Source organism: Phragmites australis, chromosome 8 (genome assembly GCF_958298935.1).
Source record: "Phragmites australis chromosome 8, lpPhrAust1.1, whole genome shotgun sequence".
NCBI lineage: Eukaryota > Viridiplantae > Streptophyta > Magnoliopsida > Poales > Poaceae > Phragmites > Phragmites australis.
In genome coordinates this window covers 36,469,815-36,493,426 of record NC_084928.1, presented here as the reverse complement: position 1 = coordinate 36,493,426, position 23,612 = coordinate 36,469,815, and the positions used below count along the sequence as shown (strand labels likewise).

At 41.6% G+C, this 23,612-nt stretch overlaps 2 protein-coding genes across 5 annotated transcripts; one reads left to right on the top strand and one right to left on the bottom strand.

Moving 5' to 3' along the window:
- Positions 1 to 4,223: 4,223 nt before the first annotated feature.
- Positions 4,224 to 9,583, bottom strand: LOC133927358 (mitogen-activated protein kinase 12). 2 transcript variants are annotated; one of them, XM_062373789.1, is made up of 12 exons: positions 9,018 to 9,583; positions 7,601 to 8,009; positions 7,333 to 7,460; positions 7,187 to 7,246; positions 6,626 to 6,775; positions 6,227 to 6,382; positions 5,984 to 6,121; positions 5,821 to 5,894; positions 5,293 to 5,394; positions 4,979 to 5,201; positions 4,669 to 4,791; positions 4,224 to 4,523 (listed from the first exon to the last, which is right to left on the bottom strand). In XM_062373789.1, exons 1-11 carry the CDS (start codon positions 9,225 to 9,227, stop codon positions 4,717 to 4,719), a joined length of 1,725 nt encoding a protein of 574 aa, XP_062229773.1. In that variant the 5' UTR covers positions 9,228 to 9,583; the 3' UTR covers positions 4,224 to 4,523; positions 4,669 to 4,716. The 2 variants fall into 2 exon arrangements, with proteins under 2 accessions (XP_062229773.1, XP_062229772.1); XM_062373788.1 differs by having other exon boundaries at positions 4,224 to 4,791.
- Positions 9,584 to 11,482: 1,899 nt separating this feature from the next.
- On the top strand, positions 11,483 to 17,737 carry LOC133927359 (uncharacterized). 3 transcript variants are annotated; one of them, XM_062373792.1, is made up of 7 exons: positions 11,483 to 11,668; positions 12,741 to 12,773; positions 12,853 to 13,024; positions 15,025 to 15,201; positions 15,290 to 15,670; positions 15,791 to 15,867; positions 16,476 to 17,737. In XM_062373792.1, the coding sequence occupies exons 3-7, from the start codon at positions 12,916 to 12,918 to the stop codon at positions 17,436 to 17,438; spliced, it is 1,707 nt and encodes a 568-aa protein (XP_062229776.1). In that variant the 5' UTR covers positions 11,483 to 11,668; positions 12,741 to 12,773; positions 12,853 to 12,915; the 3' UTR covers positions 17,439 to 17,737. The 3 variants fall into 3 exon arrangements, with proteins under 3 accessions (XP_062229776.1, XP_062229775.1, XP_062229774.1); XM_062373791.1 differs by having other exon boundaries at positions 12,369 to 12,773; XM_062373790.1 differs by having other exon boundaries at positions 11,483 to 12,773.
- The last annotated feature ends 5,875 nt before the right edge of the window (positions 17,738 to 23,612 follow it).

Sequence of the window (23,612 nt, the reverse complement as noted above, 5' to 3'; positions counted from 1 at the left end):
CGTTATTCGAACCGAGGAGTCCAGGTTTGCAATAACGACCCTACACTACAGTAGTGCGCCATTCGAACAGGTGCCTCCACATCAACACCACGATCATGAAAAGTTGTGATCATGTGGGAACATGGCATATGCAACAAGGTCGGTATGCCACATGTGCAAGTATTCGTGGTGATAACCACCTTGTGCTTTCGTGCACCGCTATGCTCTCCTCCCACAATCATTCCCCCTCCCTCAATAACCTCATACATCGATATGTCCATGTCAAAACATGGTCGCCTTCTGAGCATCCACACTCTTCTTTTCCTTGGCAAGCACAGTAGCAACACATGCCACCCGCATCTTGTTTCTCACCGTTAGAACCTTAGCATGACAGAGACGGTATACGAACCACTCCGTGCACTTGTAGAATGCGTACGAGGAAATTATGGTAACATGCAATGAATGAGCACCCTTAAGCAAACTATTGAAGATCTTGGCCATGTTGCTTATCATGAACCCATGACGTCGTCCTCCTGTATCATGCGCAAGGGACCACATTTCTCTGCTGGGCATCAAACCATTAAGGAATTCCTTCCCCTGCTCATTTGTCTTCAACAACAACTTCTTCATCTTTTCTTCGAATAGGTGTGGCTCCGTTTGTCGACACACCTTCTTGAATGGCTTGAAATTATCTCTAATCTTGCCATGCCCTATAAGATTTTGTGCCAAGTGTCTCTTACACCACCGATTATGCACTTGTCCATGGCCTGGTATGTCCTCTATGATCGCATTCAAAATACCAGTGTACCTGTCAGATATTATATAAACTTCATGGGCAGACCTCACCACCATTCTCCTGACAAGCCTCATGAACCACACCCAACTAGAACTCTTTCTCGACTAGACCAAATGCCAGAAGGATCAAATGACAATCTACATCTATCCCAATAGCAATAAGTAGCATGCCCTGTTAGAAAAGTCCCATCAATGGAGAAGATGTCCCGATGATGCTTGAAAGTTTCTATGAATTGTCCAAACATCCAAAACGCCCTGAAGAATATCTGCATCCCATCACCCTCCCGCACGGTATTTGGTTTTGGCACATACTCGAAATGCATCCCATGATTCTTCGCTTTCATTGCGTGTAACATGACCAGTAAATGCTCATATGCTCCAAACCAATCCCCATAGCACATCTTTAGGGCACGTTTCTTTGAGTGCCACGCTTTGCCATACTTAATGTGATAGTTTCAAATAATCGCAACCATCTCAATCAGGGTGCACACTAGCATCATAGGCATATGCTTGATCATATTGACTAACCAGCTGGCAATGAACTTAGATGTCAATTGTTGGTGCTTCATCTCAGACTCAGTGGTACCACAAGTGTGAGGCTGCACAATGCTAGTAATCTTCCATTGATCCGTTCTAGCCTTGCGCACCCGTACAACCCACTGATGGCCCATCCTACATTTGATTACGTATCGTCTTTTCTCGTGCGAGTGAACCACACGATATGGCTGATGGTGCAAAATTGCATACTCCTGCATCCAAAGCTCAAATGCCCCCATAGTTGGAAAGACCATTCCCTTACTGATGATATTGGCCAAATCAGCGGGTGTGGAACAATTCTCCCCGTATTCTGCATCAACCACTGCTCTATGCGCCTGCCTAAGGTCCTTGAAATCAGGCACAAGGGGATCACAATCTTTGACTAGCTTTCTCAAGGTAGTAATCTCTCTAGTGGACAATTGCGCAGTGGTCTGTCATCATCCGAGTGAACAACTCTATCGTCCTCGTATGTCTCGTTGTCACTGAAAACACCTACATCCACACGGTTGGTTGCAATGCTAACTCCAACTGAATCATTAGGAACCACGTCTCCAACATTATGAACAATCGGTGCTTCCATCATGTTACCATGAGGGACTTTTGTACCTTCTAGAACTTCTTGTGCCAAAGGCTCAGTATCCAAATTGAGCTCCACATCATCTTCAATCGGTGGTTGTGATGGTAGAGTTACTTCAACTTTGCATTATTGTGAAGGAACACTCATCACCTTTCTAACCACTAAATCTATAACTCTTACTTCTGACTCCATCACAATTTTAATGTAAGCATCCCATTCACTCTCACTACCTATTTGGGTCATCATCTTTATATGTGATCCATTTGAACCCACATCAATCATCCATTCGAACCCAACATCAACCTCTTCTTTCGTCCATCCCAACCGCTCTTTCACTCTGGCACACAAAGTAGACAATGACGGAGTTTCACCAAACAACAATGTCTACTCTCGCATGTTGACAAATATGACACTGTCATTATCGTCCCTCTGAACATATCTCCATGGTTCAACCTCACAAATGTGGCCATCTACATACATCTAAACTCGCACACAATGCATCATTTCAAATGATTGAAAATATGACCCCATGCATATGAAAACTAATTAACGTAAGTTCTTACAGTCCCTACAAAATTTAGAATCAATCATATGTTTTCAAATAACAAACATAGTGTTTAAATGAGTTAATCCATGCATCCTAAATTTAAGTGAACATGGTTGCAAAAATATGGGAGCTACACTCAAAAAATGACATAATGTTACTGTGAAGACTTCCTAATTACTCCACCAACAATAATAGATATTGCAACTCAATAAGAATAGATCTTTGGTTCAATTTACTCTTTCAGGCTTATATGCATTCATAATGTTCCTATAATCCAAATACAATCATATTAAGTATTCAAATTGTTCCTAGACTCCAAATAGTGCTATATATGCAACCATAACGAGCAAGTCATACAGACACATATTAATATTTACATGGAGATACCACAAAAATGCAGATGGCCTCACCTTCATACCTTCCTGTGTGCCTCTCCTTTTCGACTGTCAACTCAACTATCCCTACCAAAGATAGAAGAAATAATTTAATGAGTTTGCTCACTAGGACGTAGCTTAACCATGAAAAAAATGATACAAACACCATAAGCTAATCTACCTAATGTCTTTTCACTCCTATACAATATTGTTTTTATTCAGTTTTCTTCAATCTAAGACAGTTCCTTCGTTACCACCTATGTTTTGACTTCAGGATGGACTAGTCTATCATTAGAACTTACGCAACTCTTTGGTCTCATATGGAACTTGATAAGAAGATATATTCTGATAATAAAAGAAGATAGTAATTTTGTTTTAGCATTTCCCTATCACACTGAAGTTGCAAAAGTTTTGTTGTTTAGACCATTGGTCTTTACATGCTCTAAGAACAAGCACTCAAAAATAGCACTCAAAAACCGGCAAATACCTTAATTCACAAAGACAAGCACTAAGAACAAGCACTAAAAAACCAACAAAAATAGCACTTAGGAACCACAAATACCTTAATTCACAAAGACATTTACTACAAGTGATGTACATATATACATCAGGAAGTAGCAATCAAAATATTGGTATCATTCAACTCGCCATTTCATCTTACATTTTGCTATGCACTGGTGTCTAGAGTCTAGCACAACATAACAACATTTTATCCCACATTTTGCCAAAAGATAGTTTGAGATTCCAATACACCTCACCTTGGAGTCGGCCACGGGCGGGGAGGGCGCTGGAGGAGGGGCGGCGACAGCGGGGGGGAGGAGCTGGAGGCAGGTGCCACTGGCGATGAGGAGGAGTTGGAGGCGAGGTGTCGCTGGCAATAGGAAGGAGCTAGAGCCGGGTTGGCGCTAGCAGCGGGGAGGAGCTGGAGGTAGGGCGGCGGAGTGGCAGTGCATGCGGCGAGGGTGGGGTGGCGGGGTGAATGCCCGAGTAAGGTGAATGGTGCGGTCAAGGCAAGGAAAGATGAGGTCGTGTTGCCATTCCTTTGAACTACGACGCTAAAGGCCATGGCACCGTGATAAGCCACATCAACCTAAACAACCATCACATATCCTACATGACAAAGGCATGGTGCCAGAGGCCGGGGCGTTATGACAATAGTCCATTTTTGGAAAACTTTTCTAAGAGAGTATTTGTCAAAAAAAAAAGCTTTTTTAAAGGGCTAAAATATAAAAATGAGTCTATTTGTACAAAAGTTCTTTTAAAAGGGCTAAATATAAAAATTCCACGCTGTACAACAGCTTGAGTTCTTTGACACGGGTGAATAAAATATGCATGCCTCTCGGTTCTTCTAATCACCAATATGACAGTGAGATATATAACCAATTTGGACCCATGAAGGCATAAACATAGTAGATGCAGGCGCTAATGCTTCTTGAATCTTGACCTTGTAGTCTCATCTTGACAGGCTGAAGGTACACCGATATGTTATATCCCCTCGAAAAGGAAAAATAAAATGGTACACTGATGACTGTTCATACGGCACAGAGTCGATGTAAAATTCACACACAGGTTCAGACTCCACTGGAAAACGAACACGTTCTGATGGTGTACAAGCTGACCACACTCCATTATGTTTCCTCCATGGACTAAACTAATGTTATTACATCGGGGAATCATCCATGAATCCATGCTGGCAAGGAATAGGTGAGCATGCCTACACATGAAGAAAGAACCATCAGGTGGCCGTGTCTTCCTCCCAAGTAATGTCGAACTGGCTGTAGCTGTGCCCGAAGTCCAGACTTGCAGTGCAGTGTTTTGCTTTCCCAGTTTGTCCTCTATATTATCGGTATACATGGTACCTGACAGAAATATTGCGCCGAGATTGTTTCGCCACGGTCATTGTTGCCCTAGGAGTGCATCCTGGAGACCTTGTCAGATAATACATGGACGACGCCTTCCATTTCCTCAGGGATTTCATCATCCTAAAGAGAAACCAAAACATGAGTGGAGTCACCACTTGATCTCTAAAGTGAACTTAGGCACAACTTGCGTGCAACAAATCAATCAAATATGTTCTTTTCACACATCCTTTCTTAATGTTGAAAGTGCACAGGTGTGCCACCTTGCCTACTTGCGATCAGAAGAATTCAAGTAGTTTGGCATTAGTACCTCTGGGTATTTATTTCCATTGACAACGACACACTTGGAAGCACTAATGCTCGCACTCTTCAGGTAGCTCCGGGAACTTAAGCTTGTGGATTTCACGCCATTCTGACCAACATCTTGTGACCTCGGAGGGCTCACAGTAGTGCAGGCAACTGAATCTGCACTTCTCTCCTGATCATCAGTATGTTGTTCATTATTACCATCCTTTGATACAACCACTCTTTCCCTGTCATACAGAGAGCAATGCAGGATTTAGTGCAACTGAGATCAAAGCAAGAGGATCCGCACTTCTCAATCCTAACTACCATGTTATATACCTTGGTAAAGAAGCATGCTTTCGCTGCAGTGGAGAACCTCTTTCTCCTTTGCTATAATGCTCCTCAAGGTGTGCAAACTGCCGTTTGAAGCGATCAACTCCACTGCAGTAAGATGATAGTATTAACAGCAACCATACCCATTCAAAAACAGATAAAGGAAGATTAGTACTATCAAAAACAGTAAGTCTAGATACATGTTTTATCAACTTCAGCAACTTCTTGCACCAGGACTAAAAACATTTCACCCTTGAATTGTTAAATGGATGATTAGTGTTTCTTATACCAGTGCTTGTACAAAATGTTTTGGTGGAAAAAAAATCCTGGAAACATGTGTCATAAAAGAGAGGAAGTGTAAAATAGCCAAGATTTCAATGAACAATCATACTGAAAGGCAAGTAACTTGGCAAAGCATTTGTAGGTTTCAAAGAAAATACAAGGTATATGGTAAACTTTCTTAGATGGTTGACCTTCACTATTCCCATGGATGGTAGTAAAACCTTAGAAGGAAAAACTAATGCAGGTCTGCACCTTGGATATAGGAAGCTAATCTGTTCTCCACCTTTCATGTGCTCCTCCAGCATCTGTGGATGATACTCCAAAATCTGTTTGCTTTCAGTAAAATAATCAATTCTCAAGCGAGGTGAATATATTTATTAACCCAAAACAGGAAAGCCAAGCTATTGCTCCCTACCTCTCGATAGATCAGCTCTCTAACGTCATCTTTTGTTAGCTTCCTTCTCTCAAATTCGAACTCAAGTTTTGAAATTGGGTGCCTTGAGGGCTCACGTTCCACATTAGCAAGGCATGCAAAGTATGGATCAGCCAGAGCCTGTAACAAGGTAAAAAAGCAAAAGAATATATTATTACATATATGCTCTTTTTGCATTGATAAAATAGTTCCAAGAAAGGGAAAAAAACTGTGCTTTGAGTTCACCTCTTCAGCCGTAGGTCGATATTTAGGATCAAATGCAAGTAAACGCTCTAGCAGACGAAGAGCCAAAGGATCAGCATTACGAAATTTCTGAGAAAAGGGGACAGGGTGCTTTTTCCGCATGCAACTTAAGTATCTCCTGGCCTTCTCATTTCGAATCTGCAAAGGTCATAAACAACAGTAAGGATTTTTTTTTCTCTGCATATGAAACCTGTAGAAGAAAGGAGCGGACATCACAAAAGGAATAAATAAATGGAGCCTAAAAGAATACTTCACTGTCTTGCAATTGATTTTCATCACTAAATCCTAAATTGGTACACTAAGAATGATATTTCATAGATTTCCATGAATAAGATTTAAGGAAAAATGAAGCATGCGAGAATTGCTACGAAGGTAACATACCCGAGACAAGGTTTCAGATGATGGAGTTCCAAGAAGATCTGTTATAATATCCAATTGGTGTACAACATTCTTCCCAGGAAATAGCGGCCTTCCAGTGACAAGTTCAGCAAATATACACCCAATACTCCAAATATCAATTGCAGGAGTGTACTGCATATAAATTCAGAAAGATTACTTAAATGGATGGCTATGACATAAGCACTACAAAAGGATTCTGTAATACAGTCTTCTCTAAAAGAACATTACAACTTCAGTTTTCAGCGGAGTTCACTAGAAAAACTGTGAACCTCAAATAATATAACGAAAATATCAAGAAATAGTATTGTACTTATTAAAACTTAACGGGATATCTCATTTATCACAAGCTGTTGCTTCGAGACTTTTTTAAGGAAATAAAAGTTAAAACAGAAATACATATCTTTTTTAAAAAGAAATATGACGTGCTACCCACTTGACCACTTCATGCATTAGAAACGTCAAGATGCACCTTCATATAAAGTGCTTCAAAAGCATTTATTTTGATTATATGAGACGATTGAGTTCAAGAGTTGAAGACCTTACCTTGGAGAAAAAGGAGCCGCACAATTCAGGTGCTCGGTACCACCTTGTTGCCACATAGTCCTTCAAATAGAAAAGCAGAACACTGCACAAATTAAGAACAAAGAAAGTGGAACATGAATACTTCTATAAAATGATAAGCACCCTACCGTCCAAAATATAGCTGACGGAGCATCATTAAATGATGCACGGGCAAGTCCAAAGTCGCAGATTTTCAATTTACAGTCCGAGTTAGCCAGTATATTCTTGGGCTTTAGATCACGATGAAAGACATTACCTGCACCAAGGTAGACAATGAAGATAGCATTACCATAAGAATAAACAGGAGAGCCATGAAAATTTGGTTAAAAAAAACTATTGTCTGTGCTTGACAGATAGTAGAAGGTTCATGGGGTTGCTATTAGTTCATCGACTTACCTGCATGGATGTACTTGAGAGCACGAAGAAGTTGGTACAGGAAAAACTGGTGATGCTCTGGGGTGAGGTCATCATTCGCCTTGATTACTTGATGGAGATCCGACTCCATGAGCTCAAAAACAACATAGATATCTTGGAACTCCCTCCGAGAAGGAGGGAGCATGATGTGCTTGATTTCAACTATGTCCGGATGACGGAGCAGCCGAAGGAGCTTGATCTCCCGCAGGATGCGTGTAGCATCTGAGACATGCTCAAACACATCGTTGATCTTCTTGATAGCAACCCGCTCACCGGTACGGGTATCTACTGCTGCAGCAACTACTCCGTAACTCCCTTTGCCAATGACTTCTTGGATCTGGTACTGGCTTGCCTCTCCGTACTCTGTGAAGAACTCCATTTCCACTGAGTTCTACAAGATCACAATTTGCAAGAACAGATTAAAGCTAACTAGAGATATTCATACGAAGAATATTTACACTGAGAACTGACTGGTTATAAAATACCTGTAGGTAGTGGGACAATATAAAGTTAACAGAACCCTGAACAGTAGTAGACGGTGAAAACTATTCTTGAGCAGAACCAATGTCACAGCTACGTGAATCTACAAGGTTATAAAGCTACGATCTATTACCTGGATCATGACCAACCTACTAAAATTTGACCTTTTCATTAAAGACATGGTCAGGTATATTCAGAAGGAACACATGCACCATGGTGCAAGGGCAAAGACCTGTTCTCAGTTGAGTCAGTCCTTAACAGCAATAGGCGTGGGGGACCTGGAGCGAAAGGCCCGGATCAAGTCAACATTAGAAGCCAACTCAGATCATCATTAACCCAAGTTGACAACGTGGATAAGAGCTCCTTAGGATTAGTATAACGCGGATGATGCAAGCAATTGTTGACAACTAATTGAAGTTTGATGATGCATAACGAGAGTACGAGGCTACTGGAGTAAGAGCATACAAACCAAAAGAGTATTACAGAAGAAGTGCTTGAACTGCACATTTCTCAAGCAATGGAACATGTAGAACCAAATAACCAATTCACAGAATATTTCTGTAACATAATGAGCACGAAATGTTCACACAAATGGTTACTTTGATCAACCGAAGAAACAGGTCAAATAGCCAAGTTCAGAAGTTGGATCAAACGCGCCTATTATTTTACTGATGATAAGATAAGCGCGAATCGGATCAAAGATACAAGCTTTACCTGCACAGCTTCCCTAATGAATAGGCGAAGAAAAGGTAAGCGGGAATCTAAGCAATCAACTGTCATAAAAATCCGATCTTGGCAAGAAATTTCTCGTGACAGCGAATCAAGGATCACAAGAAATCCGCAAACTTTTGCCCAGACCGAAAAATTCGCTTGACGTCGACCAGAGCAACTGATATAGCGTTGAGAGCGCAACACTCACCTTCTTGTGGCTCTCGACGGGCAGCGGCATCATGCGCTTGGGCACGCGGATGGCGCGGAGTCCGGTGAGATCCGGGTCCTCGACGACCTCGAGATCGGGCGACCCCTCCTCTCCCTCGCCGGCGGACGACTGGTTGGAGTTGGAGGTGGAGCCGTTGCGGCGGTGGAACCAGCGGCGGAAGCCGTCGACGAGCGCGCCCCCTCCACCCATCCTCCTATCCCCGCGCGCCCCACGGCATTGGCTGCCTCCCTGTGCCCCTCCTAGCCGCCTACCTCCTACTCTTCTTGCTGCTGTCACTCACCGAGTCGCGCTCTTGGGAGCTTGCTTCCCTGGCGAGCTGGCTGGTGCTGCTCCCGTCGCAGGGAAGTCGTCGGCGCCGTGGTGGAACTGTCGAATGGATGGATGGACGCAGAACGGAAAGGAGAAGAGAAAGCGATGGACTTGGACCTGATGGCACGGAGCAAGATCTTGTTCCAATTGGGACTTGGAATTGGATTGGGTAGGTGATGCTTTTTTTCTTGCTCCTTTTTGTCTGTGCAGATAATGTGCTGAAGGTTCACATGGTGGTGTGGTGATGGAGATTGATGGTGGAGAACTAAGGTAATGTGCAGATAATTTGAGGGTTTATTTGGTTCATGGTCACATTTTATCACAATTTAGTTAGATAGGTTTAACTAACTACGGTCAGTGATTGATTAGCTACCATATTTTTGATGTGTCAAACTTTTTTATTAGAAAAATCTATTTATTAGTGACTCATTTTCTTACTAATTCTTACCAACGTGCTGTATTTATGATAGAAAAGTATGATAATCTCTAGACACTACAAATAGAAAACCAAACATGATGGCAGCGGCGGATCTATAGGTAGGTAGGGCTGAAGGCTCAAGCCCACTACCCTAAACACACTTAAAGCATGTTTTTTCAATTCGGGATTCTGAAAATCAACTTATAAACGGAAGATCATAAAAAAATTAGATTATAAAACGCTGGATTATGAAAAGCTTTTAAATTATAGATTATAAAAAACCTCGATGAAAATGGACTTTCACCATTAAAAAAGCTGAGAAAAACCAGCTTCCTAGATTTCTATAATCTAACAAGCAAATTGTAAAAAGTATGATAAAAAGCTGCCTGTTTTTTATCTCTGAATTGTAAAAACTGAAAGTCGCAATTCAAAGCCGAAATAATCAGACCCTTAGCCTCCTTTAATTTTTTGGTATAAAAGTGAAGAAGAAGAGAAGGATGAATGAGAAGAGGAAAAAGAAGTGAAGGAAGAATATGATTGATGGTGAATCCTCCATTCCATGGTTTTTTTGGTATAAAAGAAGTGAAGGCAAAACCTTCTCTGGTTTTTTTCCCTCCGAATCCGCCGCTGTTTGATGGTGAATCCTCCATTCCATGGAGAGTAGATTGGAGGTTGATTCAGTCACCTGAGTCTTGAGTACTTGCCATGGAATTGGCCGTCGAATCAACGAGGCCGTATCACGGCGGCAGGACAACGTGAAACGAGAGCAATCATCCGGTGGGTCAGGCTGCAGGCTACTCGGTCGCCGTTCAACGTGATGAGCACATGAGATATAGCCTGGTTCCAGTTGGGTAATCAGATAGTAGTCTGTAGTCAGATACCGACGTGAACACCGAGTTACCGGCTACAACTAATCAAACACGCCAACAGCATTCGATAGACTTGCGCGTCCATAATAGTGTTCATGCATGCATGCATGCATAATCTATTGCACGTTAAGTACGAAGTGTGAACTCTACCGGCTTCAGTTCAATATTATAATCATCTTGAGTCCAGTCACTTCTAGAGCATGATTTGCGTGGATGAAGAGTTACTTTTAGAGGGGAAAAAGTTTAGGAAAAACCATACTTTACTCTATTCTATAAACAAATAATTAAAGCGATCCGGTAACCACCTTCTGTGTGCTGGCGAAGCCACGAGAGTACTAACTCCATCCATTAGAGTTCAAATCCTGTTACTCAGGATTTACACATACGTAAATATTTTTAACGGTATTATTTACATGATAGAAATATATTTGCGTGTGTAAGTATGATGTGCGCATATTAGTGAATGCACGTCACCTTGTAAAAAAATTTAATTGAAGCGAACTGATGTCGAAGAAATGATGATTCTAATAATTAAAGGTGATCTGATCTCAAAGAAATGATAATGCAGTGAGCTGTGGTCACATGGAAGGGAAGGGAAAAGGAAAGGGCGCAGCAGCAATACAATAATCGTCAGAAAAGCCGGTGGCGTGTCCCCCGTCCCCACCCGCCGCCGCGTGCATCGCCTCTTGCCCCGTCCCGTGTCCAGCGGGGCCCACTTGGCGGCACCGACCCATGCCGACATCCGGCGGCCCGCGGGCCCCACCCCGAGCCCGTCTGGGTATGGGCTCTCAGCCCACTCCTTGGACGGCCCAGGAACGGGCCCAAACTGGGCCGGAATTCTGTTTGGCTGGCCCAGGACGAAGAGGGGGCAGAGAGAGAGGGAGCGCAACCGCCGCGTAGCCCGCGGACCCCGGCGTGCGTCACCGGCCTCCGCGCCGCCGCCGGCGGTGTCCTGGAGGCTGGCGTCTGTGCTCCACGAGCCCGCTCGGTTTTGAAATTCGAAGCGTGTGCGTTTGGGCACTGAGCTTCTGCAGGTGCTTCGCCATCGATTAGGGTTTGGCTAAAGGCCTCTCTGTGCATGCCTCTATGAATGCAGCATTGTGCGTGCTTAGCGGATTTGATGGAAGTATATGTGTTTCCAATCCATATCTCTGTTGTTAACTAGTGGTAACAAACCTAGCATTGAAAGGCTCTTTTAGGTTTAGGCCCAAAGAGAAATGGGGATTTCTTCCTTTTAGTTAGTTAGTTTTTTTTTTTTTTTTGGTGCCCCAGACTTGCCAGCGGCTAAGATTCCTGATTGTAGTTTGTTCCTGTCTACAATCAGGGGTCAAACTCGGCGATTGCATGAGACCATAGGAAACCAGCTACAAAATATTGAAAGGAATTACTGAAATATATGAAACAAAACCTGTCTGAAAGTAATTAGAGTAGATTTAAGAAGCATTGCTAAACTTTTATCCAAATAGGGCTGGACAGTGCAGATTGGATATGGTGTTATGGGCATATATTTCTTGAGGACTAGTGATTTACTTTGTCATTGTCTTGCAGATACAGAAACACTGAAGTTTTGAAAAACTGAACTGCAATAAATATTATTTGTCATTTTGGATTACTTAAATATATGGTACAACTCATTTTTGTTTTTTAGACAGTAATGTGCATACATTATTCATGCTTCATTTAATGGGATTTATTGTTCTTCCCCTCATGTTCTGCATGCCCTTGTATGAACAGATGCCCAGGACCATTCCAAAAGGCAGTTTCTGTGGCAATAAGTCTCATTACAGTTCACTGTTGAATTATCACAGTCCATCCGGAAATTGCCTTTGTACATAGCTTGCCAAATTTGACAATAGAAAAACAAATAGAATGATGAGGTTTGCATGCGTCTATTAGCCCATTTTATCCAGTTTCTATGTAGATTGATTTTCTTAAAATTATTACTTCAAACCTCGAAGGGTGTGAAACTGTGAAAGCAACATGATTATAAGGCTTCCTATCTCTAAATCTCTTGTACATACAAAATGGAAGAAATATAATGTTGACGTTTGCATGTATCTCTGAGTCAGTATATCTCTTGTCCATGCTAACTTTTATGTGTACCAGTCCAAATACAAGTCAACTTGCACATGAAATGAGGTGAGCCCTTACTTCTTAAATTCTCATCTTTTTCTAACTTTATTTGCTATATAATGCCTGCCTCTGAACCATTGTGAAGGTCTCACACCAAAAGGCAGATAGTACATCCTTAACAAAAACTGGCAGTCTTTCTTTGCTTCCCATGGTGGGACACCACCCTGTGATGGAAAACCTTTCAGTTCTGGTTCTTGATGACAACCCGACGTCCTTGTCGATCATCTCCAAGATGCTTGCGAGGTTCAACTTCAAAGGTGTGTCTCAACATTGAAGCATTGAGCAATACCCCTATTTTTTAATCCTTTTCTTTTCCTTTGCTTCTGCTTTGATTCAAAAAAGGAAGTGTGTTTTAGAGGGAAAAAAGGAATTCAATAGGTATACAATTCGGATTTGCGGTGGTTGTTGAATGAATACAACGGCTATATGATCTATTAATTATTCAATATGAAAATCAATATCTAGGACCAACATGGACACAGGATTTTCTTTTTTTGGCTCAACATTTATATGATAGACTAACAATTTTTCACCTACACAGGATGTTAGATGCAGCCGGCAGAATAAATGCTACAAAGCCATCTCAACTATTCATGTTCTACTCTTATACCTACATTCATTATTTTTCCTTTTCTTCTCTTCTCAGATAGATTCAAGTATTCAACACTCTTTTGTGTTTACAACATTATACCCTTTTTTTCACCAGCTTTTAATTTTAGTTCCTGATACAGGAATTGCACCTGTAGGTGTTTAAGATCTCATGAATCGATTTAAGATGTTGTAAACAGTACCCTTTTTCAAGAAATCTGAAGTCTTTTATGAAAACTGAGGAACTTGTATATTGTACTAACTCTTGCTAGTTACCCTGCAAAAGACTTCCCATGTATGTTAGCCGTACTCAGTATCATATTTGCAGTCTGTATGATTCCTGAAGCTGACAGGGCAGTAACATGTTTGTCTAAATCTATTTGAAATTATTCGATAAAATATTTTAAACGATTTCTTCTTTGAAGAAGAAGTAGATGAACTCAGATCCTCTCCTTGAAATCCAAAGTGCACCTACCATGTGATATTCGTGGGGCTAATGTAGAATAGAATGTTCAGATGTTTGGTGTCTTTTTCTATTTGTGAGCGCTGGATTGAATTCTGATCTCCTGTTCTCCGAATTTCTATTCCAATTTCTGAATATTCCATATCACAGCATATTAGAAAGTTGGGTGTACGATTGTATAGTATGACGTTATAGATTCCAATTTCTGAATATTCCGTATTGCCGCATATCAGAAATTTGGGTGTACGACTGTACAATATGACGTTTTAGATTCTTGTATTTGTTTTATCCGGAACTCCAGAACATTAATTGCCAATTAAATGCCATGCATTCATAATACAATATTCAAGGATGTTTGGTGTCTTTCTCTATTTGTGAGCGCTTGATTGACGGCCTGTTTGGCAAACCTCCCAGAGTGGAATTAGAGAAAGCTCTGCCAAACAGCAGTTTTCAGTTTTTAGCTCCCAGAGTGATTCCGTGAGAGTGATTCCCTGAAATGAACTAGATGTTGAGAGCTGAAAAAAGTAGCTTCATCTGATTTACTTTCCACGTAGAATCACTTCCTCCATAGAGTTTACCCTAGAGAATCACTTTCAGCTACAAAATCATTTTCCTTGAAGAATCACTCCCTCCAGAAAATTTGGATCAAAGAAGCTCTACCAAACAGGTCTTGAATTCTGAATTTCCAAACTCCGTTTCTCATAGTTTTTATTCCAATTTCTGAATATTCTATATCACCACATTTTAGAAATTTGGGTGTACAGTACAACATTTAAGATTCCAATTCCTGAATATTATATATTGCCGTGTATCATAAATTTAGGTGTACGATATGATGTTTTTAGATTCTTGTGTCTTCTTTATCTGGAACTCCAGAACATTAATTGCCAATTAAATTTCCTGCATAGGGGGGGATATTGTGTGCACTTAAAACTGGAGCAGTAAATACGTTTTGTACTAGGATTTTGCTAACTATGCTAGTTTCTGGGTCACCCTTCCAAACAATATTATATTGAGGCCTGATTATTGATTCCTTTTGCCTCAGTCGAGTTTCGTATCCATGAAGTTTTCATTAGGAGTCTAATAGAAAAGTACACATTGGGCCTATTGTTCAGGTGCAGGTTGCACTAGTTATACAACAGTGTTAAATGCAATGTAACATATTTACTCTCCAAATTTTTTGATCCTACCTTTATTGTTGCATAGTTCTTCCCTTCCAAACAGCAGAAGCTGCCTTAGATTTCCTTAAAAGCGGGGTTGCTGAAGAACAGAAGTTTGATTTGATACTGGCTGAAGTCCATGTTAGCACTATGGCATCTGGCACTTTGGGAAACTCTGAGCTGCTGCACCACATATTGAATGAACTTCAGGTCCCTCTTATCAGTAAGTTTATATTCAGAGCTCTATTGTTTTAAGAATGTCTGATATATCTCAAGCACACTAGTCTAAGAGTATGCCTCCTTGTTTACAGCTATGTGTGCTTATGATGATGAAGAGGCAGTCTCAGAATGTATGGCGCTGGGAGCATGCTTCCATGTGCTGAAGCCACTGAACACTGGAAGCTTCAACATTCTGAGGCAGAAAGCACTGCAACACAACTCTAGAAGGGCAACACGTGAGGGGCCAAGCTTTCCCAATTGGACCAAAAGTAGAATGGTTTCATCTTCTACTAAAAAGCCCAAGGAAATGTCTACTCTAGAGAGAAACAATTTATGCAATCCTGAAAGTGAGGAATGTAAAGAGGCAGAAGTTTGGGAGGCACATGGTCATTCAAAGAAGTCGGGTCGGTTGAAATGGACCATTGAGCTCCATGAAAAGTTCTTGGAGGCTGTCGAAGTGCTTGGGGACAAGTGTAAGGATATCTCATATCTGCACATGGTTTAAAATTTAAATTGGTCATTTGTTTTTTTTATTAGATTAAAACATGACATTGTGGTGTTTTTTTTTCCTTTTTCTTTTCTTGGGCTAACAGTTGCTGTGCCTGAGAAGATTCTGAAGCTGATGAATGTCAAGGATTTGACCTCGCTGCAAGTTGCTAGCCATCTCCAGGTGGGGTGATTGGTAAATTATTTATATCAAAGGCCTCATCAGCTAAAGTTTCCTAATAAGATCAATTTTCTAATATTGCAGCTTGCAATGGCAGTATGCCACATTTTGAAAACTTCAGCCTTTTTTTACAGTAAAGAGAAATACGTTGTTCAAGATAGTCATGATTAAATAGCACAGGCTGACAACCTGTGCACTTGCACATTTAGTTTCTTTCGGACATTAAAAGTTTTTCACCCTTTTGTCCAGTGAGTTTGTCTTTTCCCACTACCTTGGCCCTTGAGTATCTGTTAGGTCAAAGCATTTTGGCTGGCTATTGAGTGTTAGTTTTTCTCCAGTAGGGCTGCCCTCTGATTATTGATAGTGGAACCACACAAGTTACCAGCCCCCACCCCCTAGTTTCATTTGGCTGACAACAGAACTAAGAGATCTTTTGCCATTGCTGCATCCTTTAAGTGCCATGCAGTCGTTGATTCCTGTCCCATGCCTGATCTGATCCCATACAGTGTTGTTATGCTAAAGTGCCAGTTTAAATTGCTATACTAGTTTTACCTTCTGTATTGTGACTTCTGATTCCTTTCTTGACCGTTTTCTTCTCAAATGTGATACAGAAACATCGATCGCGCAAACTGAAAGCAAAACAAGAAGGGCAGCACCAGCAGAAGGGCAGTGCGAAACCAGTACCTGAGCTGATAAGATCAACACACAATGTGGCCACTTCTGAATCCGTCACACCCAGAGATGCCGCAGGCATCAGGGAGGTGTACCCCTCAAGGATGTGGACACAGATGAAGAGAAAATCAGTGGAAGCAGCGGCTTTGAAGACTTACAGCTACACATGCACATCTGGAATTTATGGGGACGACACAAAGTCTGTGTGGGACAAGTACCAGAAGAGCCTGCAGAAAGGGTCCTCCGGGTCAAGCAGACGGCGGCTGCTACGAACCAGACATCATTGGTCTGCAAAGAACAACGATGTTGTCACAGATGAAGGCGTTTCAAATGAAGCCCCCAAAACTTTTGGTGAAATAGGTTATGGTACACCTGTGGAAAGCTCTGGTTCAAGCACCCTGTTAACAAGTTTGCTTGATCATGTGGGAGGGAGCAATCTTTCTGAAGCTGCTAGCAACAATAACAACGTGGGTAACATTAATCTGCCTGAAGGTATTTTGAACAAGGAGCACAATGCATCCATGGGTCCTTCTGCTGGTTGGGCGCACCTAGAGAGCAATGCTCTGCTTGATGATACAAATAAAAACTCCAGGGCGCAGGTGGACCTGATTGGCCCATCTGATGGCCGGGAAGAAGTGGAGTCATTCTGGATGAGTCAACTGGAAGGATCACACGAGCATCAAAACCTTGGCCCGGAGGATCTTCTGCAGGTAGACGATGCATGGAACGACGCGCTTGGATTGGTGAGACAGCCCAGCCTGATCAGCGTAGATGAACCGATGGCTCAAGAAGCTGCCGTTGGGGATGCTCCGGCGGATGACCCTGTGATGCCGTTTGCCCAAGACGATGCATACTGGAGTTGGAGTCCTCAGGTGGTGGGTGGCTATGGCATGCTGTTCTGATTCTGAATCAGGATGAGTAACAATAAATCAATGATAGAAATGAGAGCCCCTGGAAGAAAAGGAGAGCAATCAGGGAGTAATAATGTAATATGTACTAAGTAGACAATCGTGCTCAAGGAGAGCACGTGTTCAATATTGTCGTATGAGGTGCTTTGAAAGAAGTCACAATCGTAGAACTAATTGATCAATGCACTCTTTGGTTTCAAACTTTTGCAGTGTTGTTTCAGGTTGTTTGCCAGCAACATTGCGCACATATGCAAAACTGAGGAATATGACATACTCCAAATAGTTTTTTCCGATTTTCTTTCCATTTGAGCAGGTAATACCCTTTTTCTGTATCTTTAAGCATGATCCTCTCCTCTCTCTCGGCTGAGGTCTCTCTCTTTCCTCTCTTTTCCATCCTACGCGCACATTGGTCCATATGTATTATTCTTCCTCTCGCTGGCCTCCTGCCTTGTCCATTTCTGCTCTCCATGGTCAACCAGAAGAAGAAGAGAGGCACACTGACGGATGTAGCACGAGAACTTCTCGCCCCTCGGTACTGCGGCCATGGCGGACGCCTTACTCTTGCTCGCGCGTGCGACGGCAGCGGTAGCCTCAACTGTCCCGGCCGTGGACAGCGCAACGGCGTGAAGCAGCAGCACCTGGCGAAACCATTGCATGCGAGCAGGGCCATAAGTACCGAGCAAAGGAGAATGCGAGAATCAGGTCAAAAGTACAATGGCGTCGGAAAGAGAAGAAGAACAAATACAAGAAATGGACAAGTGTGTCGTCGCTGTCCTTCCACCATTTCTTGCAGCCGGTTGGCCGCATCCGGCCACCATCATTGACGCCCCCGCCGCCGCAACACCCGAGCGATCCCGGTGACCCGTATTGACGAATCATGAGCCCCGCCGTTCTTTGTCTATGCTCCAGGACGCCAGCAACACCAGAAGTATTCCACTCTGCTTCGGTGGTGGGCGTCTAGTCGAAGGAACCGGCACCGCACACTTGGGGGTCCTACTTAGAGGTAGAAGAACCGATATTAATGTACGTGCTCACATCTAAAAATACACGGTTGCATGTACTCACATGAGAAAAAAATCGGCTTTTTTTCTCTTCCTTTTTTTGAGATGGGAATAGCTGCGAAACTGAGGAATATGGCATACTCTTTATCCTGCTTTTCTTGGACATCCCTCTCAAAAGTTCTTGAAAAGGTTAACAAAATATCCAAATCTACTTTCACAAAGCATTTTAGGTGACAATTGAATCTCTTACTCAATTGTGTACTGCACATTCCCAATGTAAATACATTTTCATATAGCATTCAGCCCACTTTTTTTTTAACTTACAGATATTGTCTAACCAAGTCTCCTTTTGAACCTTACTCCGTACTCCCCGCATATTATGAAAGACCTCTTCAAATGTTGCTATTTTCTCATGCTCATGCATGCAATGCAAGCACTAAAGTCACTAAAAATACTTGAGCCTTCAGCCTTCTGTTTGCCCTCAGTCTTCTGTTTGTTAAAATGTTTGACTGCATTTTGACTTATGTGCCAAGTACACAGTCCATAATTTAGCTCTCTTCGGAAAGATCTCTGCAATGTATTTGGAAAGACCTCTGCAATTGCTTTTCCCATTGCAACATATTGATCAGAATAGATGGTTCTAGGTTCCTTGTGATTATGAGTGGACAAGAAAGTGTTGAAAAGCCACTTAAAAGACTCACATGTTTCATCATACATGGGAGCAGCACGCGAAATAGTGGCCTCTCTGAATTGGTTAAAACCAACATACATACCAAATGGTCGATAATCCTTATTAGTTCCAAAAGTAGTGTCAAAAGTAACTACATCACCAAAGTGAGTATAATCAATAATCATTTTAGCATCTGCCCAAATATGTTTGTTATTTGTTCTTCATTATCCAATTGCAAGCATATTAAAATGATGGATTTTCAGCAATTTTATTCTAGAAATACCTCAAAATACTTGCAGCTTCACCATACCTTCGCTCTCTTTGACACTTAGTCCGTAGATAGTTTTTGTGATCACGATAGATGTAACTTAGGTCGGATGTTCTACCAACATACCGACTAGCTAATTCATGAGCTGCTTTAGAGCAACTCTAACCAAGTTGCTATCCAGCTCGCCATCCATAAAAATAGTGAATCGGCAAAAAAAACCCTAGCTCCAACGGCTCCCTTCTCTCCCTCGCTACTTTTTCGGCTCCTTATTTCCTCCTCGTGCTCGCCACTCCCGTTGGACAGAAAATGAGCTTGCCATCTCCTTCGCGCGCGTGGTTCCATCTAAATCCGAGCAGGAGCGCCACTTCGTGCCATCTACCTGCGCCCGTCGTAGCCTCACGCTCGACGCGCCCGACGCGATGGCTCCTTCGGCTGAGCAGCTAGCTGGCCAGCAGCGCAAGCGGGGCGGCAATGGTGGGAAGGCTGGATCCGAAGTTGCTCCTTAGTTGGGCAGCGGTCTCGCCAGTGACGACTTGAGGGTGGTGAGGCGCCCGCGCGCGGCCGAGCGGTGACGGCGACAAGGGTGGACGCGGTGCGGCGGTGATGCTAGAGAGTGAAAGAGAGAGAGGAGGAGCGGTGGGGGAAGAGCTAGAGATGGTGGGCTAGTGGCTGGATCAGGCTAGCCCGAGGCATTTGGTACTAAAACATAATATAGAGAGTGAAATTTAGAGAGTTGATTGAAGCCCGTAGAGAATAGAGAGAAAATATATCTGTAGAAGCTCCCTATATAGAGATATAGTCATATAGAGAGTGGGATTTAGCAACTCGGTCGGAGATGCTCTCAGGTCCAATTCTGGAATCATCTGCCATTTCAATATCAATAGCTTGCGCTTCAGAAATCTTCGGTTGTGAAGACATTAAATGGGTTGTCTCTTGTTTTGAGTCAAAGAAAAACTGAAATTGTACTGTGCATAGAACAATTCATGTAATATGACTTGTTTGAAGGCTTCACTGTTGTTGCGGTACTTGATGGTCATTATGATTCTCTGATGACATTCCTCTCAAGTTTCTTGCATATGGTCGTGAGAATGTACTCTTGTAATCACCGGCCAAGGAGAAGACCTAAGATCTAAAAAGCTCTTTGGAGATAAAGATTTAAACAAATTTACGTGTTAGTTATTACTTTTGGAAAGCACACGAGTGGAATTGACGCCAAATACTCTTATTGTTTGCTGGCGTAACATTTTTTAATGGGCCTAATGAAGGGCCTTCAAGGCCTGGGGCTAGTAACAATCTTGGAGTGAGTCCAAGTAAAACATCTGTCCGGATGCAGGAGGAACAGCACGCTGTGCCTCTACTGTTACAGATGATTTTCTTCTATGCATTATAAGTTTAGTGTTCAAATCCAGAGAGATATCATGATCTTCAAACATTTCAGACATTAGTCCTAGTTATTTATTACCAGCTGGCACATATGCATGCCAAAATTAAAGCGGAACAACGAGAGGGATATCATGTTCTTCCTTTTAAATCTTTGTAAATAAAGAGCAGCACCATACACATTCAGTTGACAAAAGAGGCACGAGTCTAGCTCAATTTATTATATGAAAACATATGCATGCCAAAATTAATGTAGAGAACCGGGGTGGATATGATGATTTCCCTTGTCAATCTTTGTAAGAATGAAGAGAATCATACGCATGTGTGGAGTTTATCATGTTGGCGATCTTTGCCGGACATGGATGGAGGTTTCACAACAAGATTTGTTGTATTTGATTCGTCCAATATCTAGTTTGGTTTTTTGGCATTTTAGCCTTTTTCATGGTCACCGACTCCAACGAGATGTCCCGACGAATACGCCGAGCGGTGATCAACTAAATATATTTCTCTTTAAAGATTATATGTATCGAACGGGCCAAGCCGAGGAAAATTGAGGCAAGAAGAATTCCACGGCCGATCGAGGTGGCACTTTGCTCGAGGGCGCGTCAAGTTGATCGACTCATCGACGCCGTGGCACCAAATGCTGAAGAGAACGCAACACTCTCTGCAACTGAACTAACTAAAAGTTGCCCGCCAATTTCACGGCTGACCCCTCCTTCAATTCGTCTGAAATGAAAGATATTTTTTAATATTATTTTTTTATAAATATTATAAAAATAATACTGAAAATAAAGAAATTTCAAAAATAATACTTATTCATCCAATAGTTTGGCGAAAACGATTTCGCCCTACCGTACGGCGAAAATAGATGATGTATCCTCGGCGGCAGGTTGGGGGTCCCCGACGGCAGTTTCAAGACTATTTTCGTCAAATCATTGGACGAAAACTAATTGTCGTCAAACCGTAGATGAAAAATTAATTTTTACCAAACGGGTGGCCGAAAACTCTGTGCCCCCCTGACCCCACACCCCTACATCCGCACCCATGAACTCTATCTTATTTCGTTGCCTAGGCATGACGGCACGATCAGAGAGCGACCACACGATCAGAGAGCGAGAAAAGAAAAAGGAAGAATGAAGAAGGGAGAAGGAGGAACGACAACGAGAGGAGAAAGGAAAAAGTAAGGTATTTTTTTAATTTAATTTTAGATGTATGTCTATTGCTTTATCAGTATATAGATTTAAATAGGGATTAGAAAATTAATTTTTCCTTTGTAAATGCTGATTTTAGTTACAAATCTTTGTATTAGGTTATTTTGAGTATTAAATTAAGAAAATAAAATATATATGCGTACAAATATTAGATCTCGGTATTCTAGTTAAGATGTATATATGATTATATTATTGGATTGTAATAATATGTGCTTTACACTAAAATATGATATTTATTGGATTATTTTGACTTAGGACTAGTAGTTTGCAACAGAAAACAATAAACAAAGAGAGCATTAAAAAGCAATGCAGAATCGAAGTATTTATGTTAAAATTTTAAAATTCAATGAACATTATGTATTTGAAATTTTGCAAGGCTCCTAATATCAAATGGTATTAATTAATAAGTTCTTGAGAATTAAATATATTCAGTTTGTTGTTGCTAGTAATATGTCTATTTAATAATGTTATTCTCGATTTAGATTTAGGACTGTAATATTGATTAGATTTTAGGCAATGAAGACTATAGTACTTCACATTATAGGATAAAAAAAGTGGGTTGGTATGACTATTACGTTAGTCAATTTTAAGTTAGTTGTATTGTATGAATGTAATTTATTTTATTTCTAATTAATAGGGACAATAAGTTGGTAATGTAATTAATATATTTTTTATGACAATTATGTCAAACTATAAATCTTAGAGTATTCTATGGAAATAATCAAATCTGTAACGATTCATCTGGTGTTAATTTGAGCAATTTTTTATTTACCATCCTTGAGCATCCAAACCTTGAGGGTATAAGGATGAAGGAGATGAAAATGTGATTCACCTAATACTTTCAGCTTAACTCCCAGATTTATTCTGTTATGATGCAATGCATGTGGACTCGTACGTTAAATCAGTTTTTTGAGTTAAAGTCGATATATCGGATGGACAAGTGGTTGAAATGGTTGGAGTGGTGTAGGCGGCGACGGGCTGAGTTCAATATTCTGGTGCAACCATGTACAAGAGAAGCAGATGATAGTAGTAGTGCACCAACACCAATAGAAGAAGAGGATACAGACGAGCATGCAGTATCGATGGAGGAAGTTGAACAAAGGCAGACGACCGATATATCTTCCCCTATGATGTTGCTTAGACATTCCTATGGAAAAGGTGATCGTAGACTAGACGTATCCATAACAATATGGATGAAACTGAAGTTGGCTAGGTGGTCGGCCGCAGACTAGGTGCAATGAGTGTGATGAGTATAGTCACAAGACAAATAATTGCCCACACTCTAGCCGCGGCGATACTGGAGCAGGGCCATCCACCGGTAGTCAACATGGGAGAGTTGCACGTCATGTGTAAGAACATATCAGATTGTATCAACATCAAGCATCAAGAAAGATAGACCCTTAATTTTATTTGTGAGAGACTGCTAATACATTGTTGTAGAGTGATGGAGAGATGAAGGTGATGTAACTGAACATGTAACAATGTTTTATCATTTGTGATTTAGAGAGGATCTGAAATATGGGGTGTTGAAATTAAGACCGCTGAAAAGAACTCTGAACCCAAGTCATCTGGTGACCATCCAGTACGTGTTCCTGTTCGGTGCATGGCAAGCTTCATAGATCATGCGGCCACTCGAAT